The sequence below is a fragment of the Gavia stellata genome, chromosome 22 (genome assembly GCF_030936135.1).
Source record: "Gavia stellata isolate bGavSte3 chromosome 22, bGavSte3.hap2, whole genome shotgun sequence".
NCBI lineage: Eukaryota > Metazoa > Chordata > Aves > Gaviiformes > Gaviidae > Gavia > Gavia stellata.
The window spans coordinates 12,945,810-12,954,759 of NC_082615.1; the positions used below are offsets into that span (position 1 = coordinate 12,945,810).

Here is an 8,950-nt window from a genome sequence, read left to right on the forward strand (position 1 = left end):
CTTAGAAGTTGTTAAAGTCAAATTAAAGAAAAAACCCAAAATAATGTACACACTGTAACAGAAAAAAAACATTTCACAGCTAGAAATGCATATTGGAGCAATGTAAGCCTCCTCTCCTTCCAAAACCCCTCCCCAGGCTACTCTATACTTGTCTCCACAGGCACGACGAATCCGCTAAGTGAACCCAGGGGGCACCTGACCTTTTGGCTACAGCTGCCTAAGCTTTCCTGGTTCTTGTTTCACATTTTCTTTTCAGTACTGCAGCAGTAATAATCAAGCGAGATAAGGCTCATCGCACACCAAGCTGGGTGGAAAGTGTGCAGCTGAGGCAGTCCTAAGTGATTATGACAACACCTATTCTTACTGTCTTACTGACTCTAAATGCTCAAAAAAATTATGTTGCCAAATAAATTTTTTACTAGTTTATTGAAATTAAAAAAGACTTATAAAACTGAAGATGAACATTTGAGAGAACTTTACATAAAGCAACAAATTGCTAACAAACAGATTAGGCAGTCAATTGGAATTGGACATTTTGCAATCCTATAACACAGATGTGGATTCCTCAGTCTCCTCATGACATGTACTTTATAACCACCCCAAAAAGAATCCTATAAAAATTGCTTCAAAGCCCCTTTTGCATTGCAATAGTGCAGCAAACCACAAGTAAACAATTTCCTGTTAACCTGTTATTTCAAATATAGACTGAAAAGGCAACAGGCGTTTTGTGCAATTCCATTTTAACAAACTTTTAAGTTGAAATAACAAATCTACACAGTGCTGTCCCTTCACAGAAGGCAGGGAACTGCTGGTTCATCATGTAGGAAGGCGTCCCCGGCTCTGTAAGCTGTGAAAGTGTGCCTCCTTCAGGATCTGGTTGATGTAGAAGTAAGGACCTTGGCTTAGTGCAGACTGCTCATGGAAGGACTGAGAGGAGACAGGACTGGATCCCGCAATTATCGGGTTTAGGCTGGTTTCTGCACCGCACGCTCTGTCAGGGCTGTTGATGCTACTGCTACTACAGCTGCTGCTGCTGCTGCCGCTATCGCTGCTGGAGGACTGAGACAAAGAGAACGTTAACAGCAAAATCACACAGTTTTCTCTCCTGTCCTTAATGAAACGCATCAGGTAAGCAAACATTCTTTACACTAAGTCCCTCCCTTCCAGATTTCAGGCTCACCTTCAGCCCGATGGACCAACATAAATCCACCAAGTGCCTTCTTGGCATTCATAGCTTCCGTTATTGCCAATACATGAAAAGCATCACAGAGCTGAAGGGATGAGCAAGCCTTCACCCAGAGGTTCATTGACCTCCAGTACATTGGATTTCAACCTTTCGGTTTTAGGCCCACCAGCTCTGCCCCCATGACCCACGTTAGCACTAGTGAAGTTTGCTGAATTCATCCGAGAATTGGAAAATAAAGAACATTCCTACTGAACTGCACATGTCAGTAAAGGCAGGCAGGGCATGAGGAAAAGTTTATCACTTCTGTTCTAGCAGACATTTTAGGTAAGCACCATGCAAAGCATTTTCCTACAAGTCAATCTTTCTAAAATGAGATCTGAAGCATCCAAAGCAACAGGCTGTTAAAATCCAATGCAACATGATACCCATTTTAAGTCTTTGAACACCTTGGCACACATACAACTACTCTTCTCCCAGTTAAGTACTGGGACAGCAATGTTAACTGGTAGTTTTCCGTAACAATTTACTTGACAGTGAAAGAGCGACAGGCATCAGAGACTTCCACATGCAGAAAAGAGAAATCATGATTTAGCTCGCATAGAGGACAGGGCTCGTTTGCCAGTGTTTAGGATAAACACATTTCATGGTAATGACTGGAAGAGCATTAGCCATCATTTTCAGTGTTTCAAAGACATAAAACTGTTTGGTTTACACCATTTTAAGGGCTGCTAATGAAAGGTTCCATTAGGTACAGCTGAAATATTTCATTATTGCGTGATATGCTGTTCAGGACAACACTGCAAATATTTAGGTCCTTAAGAATCACAGAATGGCTACTTTGCCATCCCATAAGAAGTAAATTCACAAAAGCAGCCAGTGTAAGTGACAGCAGCTAAAAAAACCCCCACATTTTGCTAAGTATTAAACTAAAACTTGGTGGCCACACCAGAGGAAGACAAATTTAAAGATGTTCACAGTAATTTAAGTCAGCACTGCATCCAGAAGGCCTCACTTTGGAGTAAATCTGAAGAACAGTGCGAACTGCACCCGACACGTCTGTCAGCGAGCAGTGAGAAAGGCCCAGGAAAGCACTGTATCAATATTTGAGGTGAACCACATCTCAATGCCAACTGGAAACCCCACGGCACTGATTCCACAATCGACCGTGACAGTTCAACCATTTAAATTTCCTGTTTTGCTAAGCACCAAAAATGCTTCAGTTCTGTTGTAGTACAGCAAGCAAGACAATGGCACCGAGGCTGCACCCGCGCTGGTGTGTTAGGTTCAGCTAGCAAGGAGAAAACAATGAAACACACGTGAAGTCATTCTCGAGGAAGCAGCAGATGTAACTACACGAGCAACCAGCTCCTCTTCCTAATGCTGCTAACGCTAGAGAGGGAGAGAACACCAGAAGGACAGAGAGGAGCCACGAAATGGTGCTTGCTAGACCATCTCGTTTTGCATAGAAGCACAAATATTGAAATGTTACGCTGAACAAGTCACAGCAGCCTTGGAGAGAAACCCACCGCACAGGACACTTTGTTTCCTTTTAGTCTGTGTTCCTTACTGTTTTTCGTTACAGCCACCTTCTGAAAATCAAGGTAAAAATCAAAATGAGAACTCAGTATTAGTTGCTGCTAAAGTTGCACATCTCAACAAACATTTTAGAGCTGTTAGTAATTATTATTTTACGCATGTCTGATTTCTTTAAAACCAAGATAGTGTCCTGGGACGTGCTTCCTACATCTAAGGCTGTTGACAGATCTGGTTTGTCAGACCCTCTTTATTTCCATTTCTCTAATGCAAAAATTCACTAGCACGTGAAGCCCGTTTATTGCCCAAATCACGTCAAAGACCTACCATTTCCCCAGGCTGTGGTGCACATTCTGTTACGCATTTGGACTACAATTAGACAAAAAAAGAATCCTTAAAGTCATCATGTCAGCAATGACAGGCATCTACACAATGAAACAAAGTTTTAAGCGAAAGGGCCAAGGAAAGTACCCTAATGAAAGTTTACAAGTACTTTAAGTATTCAAAAGGACATCTTCATGGTTTACCTGACTCATTAGCCCCTCAACATCACACTGAGTAGCTATAGAAGTTTTAAATAATTTCCAAACAAATGTCCTGTTAAAAGTATTAGTCGGCTGACCTGTGATGTAGCACCTCAACCTTTCATGACAGGAACTTAAGAAACAGCCATTCAGGCCCTGCTGCCTTCAAAATCTTTCAAGATGAGTTTAACAGAGGCGTAATCTGGTTTTAATCAGAATTTAAGACCAGCCCTTCCTCAATAGTGTAATACTGTAGAGTGGCATAGCTGCAATGCTAGACAAAAACTTTGATTTGAGAGAAGCAACCGCTGCTGTGCGTCAGCAATCTCCACCAATAAAACAGTGGTATTTCTAAGCTCTGGGGAATCCTGTCATCGGTCAGAACAACAAAGGGGAACCACAAGAAATGAGGTTTTACAGAAGGAAGGAAGGTTTTTCAGGAAGGAAAAGAGCTAGTCAGAACACTGCAGACTCCCTTCCTTCCCAGGGAAAAATCAGAGCAAAGGGCTCTTCATTGGTGATTCCGCAGGCTGCAGCGCAGAATTGCGGATTCTCATAATTCCCATGAGCGGCTGCTTGCAGCCGGCCTCTCGGAGGATCCACTACAACTCTGCCTAACTTCATGCACAGGACAGCAATGACAGGAGAGTAGGAAGGGCTTTCGCTGAATTTATAAGCGAGTACCAGGGAAAACAACACAGCTAACCTCTTGGTAAATGGAGGACAGGCTGAACAGGAAGTGAAATGCAGTGGCAAATGCTCTGCTTCGCTAACGTTAAACGTTCGCTGCAGTTCTACTCCAGCGTTTGCGTCAGGTGCCTGTTCATGGACTGAACTGCACGGCAGAAGATTACTGTCATCCTCAGGGTGGCTGTCACCTAAGAGTGCAGGAGCGGTTTGTTCCAGGAGCAGGAGGAATTGCGATTCGTTATAGCAATTTGCCAAGAAGTAATGCTGACAGAGATTCTGTTTCCCTCCTGTAAAAGCCAGTGGGAGTCAAGGATGCTGTCTACCCTGGATAAAAGGACAATCTAGTGGGAGAAAACAGCGATATCCTTTTGCACCGCATCTAATGTGAGCAGTAGGATTCAAAGTGAGGGACTGAGGGCTAACATCACAGAACAGCCCACATTTGACCTGCCTCTAAGAAAAAAAAAAATCTTCCTTTATCTCACGCATGTTGCTGTCAGCTACGAAGATTAAGGAAAAAAAAAAAACTTGGAAAGAGATCCTGACAAAAGCCAAGTTCAGGTTTAGTAATACAGCTGCCTGATTTTCACACTGTGGTTATGTTCTCAAGTAAACCGTGCTCTGCAAGAGAAAACAGTCAACTTTCAACTGAAGGAAGGCAAAAGGAATCAGTACTTTAGCTAACGTTTCACAAAAAGCAGGTGTGCATATGCCCTCAGATGAAAGGGAATTCTCTCCTCATGTACTCTCTGAAGTTAAAAATTGCTCTCACACGCACCCCTCTCTCCTAGTTCAATGTCCTAAAGCTAGTGAGGATTTGTAATCAGCAAGAGCTGCCTTTGCAAACGGCAAAGTATCAGGAAACTAAATGAAAGTATTACAAATGGCCAAGAATTTCAAAGTGACATCAATCGGAAGCACTTGTGCACTATAAGCACAAGAATTTCTCCATTTGGCACAGGAAGTCCTTAAAGAAACATTCAAATAATACTGATTTAATCTCATAGCTTGAATTTCTGGGCATGCTCAATTCAGTGACCCAACATTACAAGAAAACAAGCAAGAAAAAAAAAAGCTCTATTCAGTAGATGACATTGTGAATTTTGTTCCCTTGAGGAAGAGAACATTGATTTTTGTAAAACTGTGTCCAGCAGGCGCATTCCTCCACTTCAACATCAACAGTTAGAGACTCTCCTTGCCTGCATATCAGGGTTTAATGTGTTAAAAACATACTTTTGCAACACAAGTGCATGCATGAAGCAGGAGTCTTAATGTTAGCTTCAGCAATTGAACTCTGCACCGGTTTTGCTGGTGGCGGGGCTGGCAGTTCATGCCCATGCTGTTCACTTGCAGGCACCCCAAACAAAACAGCCGTTAAGGACAGAGTTAAGGTCATCCACTCTTGTGTGGCTACTACAAGACTATTTCCATTTCTGCATTTTAGTGGCTTTGCCCAGTCAAACGCCAAGTGTTTATATGACAAGCAAAGGTGCTTCTGCCACTCACCATGAAGGTTTTTCCTGATATTCTTAATTTCATTACTCCTACTTCAATCCCTTGTTCCACACTAAATTCTTCCTCCTCCCGCCACAAAGCTCGTTTAGCCATTAACTACTCTACACACGAAGAGGTGTTTAACCTGTTGGACAAGTGATTCAGTGTCAGATGGCAAGCAACTATTTATGGTTCTACCCGTTATACCCAAGAAGCAAAAACGACTTCATCCCAGCAAGTCTTACTTCTGGCAAAACAGCAATACAGGAACCAGGAACATTTTTCATCACAGCGAATTCCTTTGTGATGAACACCTCGGTTGTTAGAGCATTTTCCATACATTATCACTGACTATCGCATCAGCTACATGTAAAGGTGTACTGGTTAAAAGAAAGTCTCCCTCGCAAAAGGAACGGTGGGATACAGAGCTTTGTATCATTTTAAATGTAAGTACACATTTGAAGCCATTACCATATGATAAAAGATATGTTGCTCAAAAGTTATGTAGCACAAAGTATTTTCTGCAAAGTATAGTTAATAGTTCAATGTAACTGCAGTAGTTCGTAACTACTCATTACAGCCAATCTTCAGAGCCAGAGGGCTGTACAAAAACCCACAAGGATATTTCAAAAACCTTAAAATAAATCCATTTCATTAACTCCCAGGGACACAAATCAGGAGGGAGCCTCTGCTCTGCATGCTCTTTTCCATAAACGTTTTGCAACAGAACTACATTGCTAATTAGAAATGCATACAGTGAATTTTCAGATGATTAATACAGGCAACAACTCAGGAAATCTGGCAGCAGCTTGGAAATCAGCATTTTTTTAAAAAAAGAAATCTCATAGCTAGCAAATTGTACCATCCTAGAACACCTGTCATGTGAGCGATGAGAATAAGCGAGTGTTTATCCCACGTCCAGCAAAAGATCATGGCAAACACGAGTAGAAACCCAATAGTTTGAGTTCAAGTATTTCAGCTGTGAACGAGCAAATCTTGCTTAAACTGCCGAGCTCTATCGGAGCATTTTTTAAACATCAGATAAGCGCTACTGCTTGCAACAGTATTGTGTATTGCACTAGTTGGAATGCTTTTTGACTTTCTACCACAAATAATCACGTTACTATAAGTAAATGCAAAGTTGGAAGAGTAGATGGCCAGGCAAAGTGACCACACGCGCTTGTAATCCACCCTAGTCATCTCCTCATCTCCTGGATATGTTACACCTCATTTCAGACAGCAAAACTAAAAGTGGCAGCAAATACTTTTCTTGTATCTTCACTTGGGTGCTACACATCAGTATATGAAATACATCAACAGAAATATTCAGGCCAAAGATAACCAGGTTCACTGGAAAACATGCTGATTTCCCAACCACATTTTACAGATTTCAATCTCTGAAGTACATAACAGAGTCAAGCCTCACGACTTCACATACAAAGGAAAAAAAAAAAAACACAAAAAAACATGTTTTCATTAACTACTCTCCACAAATAAAATTTCACAGAATATTCCAACCGCTATTTAAATTCAGCATTAAAGGAAACTGAATTTGCCCCAGAAGGCTCTCACCTCAGTGTCCCAAGAGTCCTGAAGGACAGTATTCCTGGTACTACGTTTTGTCTGGGGTACATGACCGTCATCTTCATTGCCATTCCGTCTCCTCTTCCTGAAGAAAGTTCAGGGAGAAAGGAGAGAAAAAAAAAATTAGCAATCTACTGATATACCTTCTGTTTTGTTCTCTAAAGGCAACTCTACAAAAAAAGTGGGAAAACATGATAAATTAATGAAGGATGTATCTAAACCTCTGATGTGCTATGGACTTTCATATTCTCTTTTTAGCTGTTCTCTACAGAACAGAGAGAAAATGATCATGTTTCTCACAAAGTAGCCAGGCTGATGTTTTCATATCAGTTTAAGGGCCATGGACTCATACCTGCCATTAAAACCAGTGCTGAACATCTTTCTAAATAAACTCGTTTGACACTTCTCAGCCTTGCAACTGCTCTCAGTACTCAGGCACGTCTGAAAATAAGCCTGGGACTTTGAATGACATCTGACAGGCCGAGAAAATCATCTGGGAAGAGCGGCAGTGACCACACTTTCAATAAATACCCAATTACATTCATCTTGCTTACATGAGTCTGCAGTTAGCGCCTTCAATGACTTTCTTTAGTCTCTCCACTCTGACAGCATTTGAAGTCAAATCACATTCCTGAGCAACATTATTTTCCATGCCGAAAGTTTTGTCAGAAAACACCTCAAGGAAGACAAACCCTCCCCTGTTTCTGTTATATTTGCCATCCTCTTATGACATCAGTGCTGCTTCACAGCAACTGACCAACAACAGCAACCTAGAATCCCTGCGAACCAACGTCTCTCACTGTCCACAAAATTTTAATGCTAATATCAAATAATTTTTCCCACAATACAAACACCACAAGTCAACTGGGACTTCGGCACTATCCAAAATATAGGATGGAGCTGTTTTGGTAGCTAAAAATTAATACACACTCAAATGAGTCAAAACAGATTCAAGTGAGGTATTTATAACCGAATCTTTTCTTACAGAAAAGCTTCAGCAGCAGACTCAGCTGCCAGTATTTGGTCCACGCCTACAGACCAGGAGCTGCCTCCCAGCTCTCCCCTCCCTGGGATGCCCACAGCGCTCTCAGCCGACGTCCACCACAGTCCATCGGGTTCTCTCCCCGTAGGATCGCTCTTCTTAGAGGGGACGTTCCCTCCCCCGCGCTCCACATTTGCGTTACCTCTAGATCCCTCCTTTTCTTAACGCCTCCAGCCCACAAACAAACGCAACACCTCCATCCCCCACGGCCTGCCCTGCCACCTCACATACTCTGGGCACTCACAACCCAGCTCCTACACGCTTCACGGCCCCGCCTGTTTCTCCCCCCACCCCAGATCCTCCGCCTAGACAGGACCTACCTCCTCCCCTTTCCCACCAAGCGGAGAAATGCCCCTCCAGAACACCGCGAGGCCCCTTATCCTCTGCATTCTCTACGCTCGTTTGATCTCCCGAACGCAGCCGACCGCCCCCCCGGCTACACCTTTAACGTTCACCGCCGCCACACTCCCAGCCCCAGTTTAACCCCTTCCAGAGATCAGGGGGCCGCTCCTCCCCTCTCCCCCCCACCCCTCACCCTCGCAGCTCCCCCCTCCCGCGCACCCTCTTGCTCAAGCCAACCGCTCTAGGGCAGCGTAAGCCATCCTCCACCTTCACCTCCTCCTCCCGCCCGCCAGCCCCGCTCCCCCGGTCGCTACATACCCCCTACGCTCCGAAACCTCCCCCTCCGGTGCCCGAGGGGCTGTCCCCCGGAGGCCGAGCCCCTGCCCCTCGCCCCGGGCGCCCTCCCCAACCACCGCCTCCCCTCAGGCCGCGCTCCCCTCCCCCACCCCCGCGCCGGCTCGTCCCTCACCTCTGTCTGGCTCCCCGCTCGCTCGGCAGCGGCTGCCGGCAGCTCATGGCGGGCTGGGCTGAGCTCTGCGAGGCGGGACGGAGCAA

At 44.2% G+C, this 8,950-nt stretch overlaps 1 protein-coding gene across 4 annotated transcripts; it reads right to left on the bottom strand.

Annotated features, from left to right (window-relative positions):
• Nucleotides 1-279: 279 nt before the first annotated feature.
• VCF1 (VCP nuclear cofactor family member 1) lies at nt 280-8,950 on the bottom strand. Of its 4 annotated transcripts, XM_059828353.1 has the most exons (5): nt 8,865-8,950; nt 7,000-7,096; nt 3,047-3,088; nt 2,713-2,775; nt 280-1,059 (listed from the first exon to the last, which is right to left on the bottom strand). In XM_059828353.1, exons 1-5 carry the CDS (start codon nt 8,909-8,911, stop codon nt 817-819), a joined length of 492 nt encoding a protein of 163 aa, XP_059684336.1. In that variant the 5' UTR covers nt 8,912-8,950; the 3' UTR covers nt 280-816. The 4 variants fall into 4 exon arrangements, with proteins under 4 accessions (XP_059684336.1, XP_059684338.1, XP_059684340.1 ...); XM_059828355.1 differs by lacking the exon at nt 3,047-3,088; XM_059828357.1 differs by lacking the exons at nt 2,713-2,775; nt 3,047-3,088.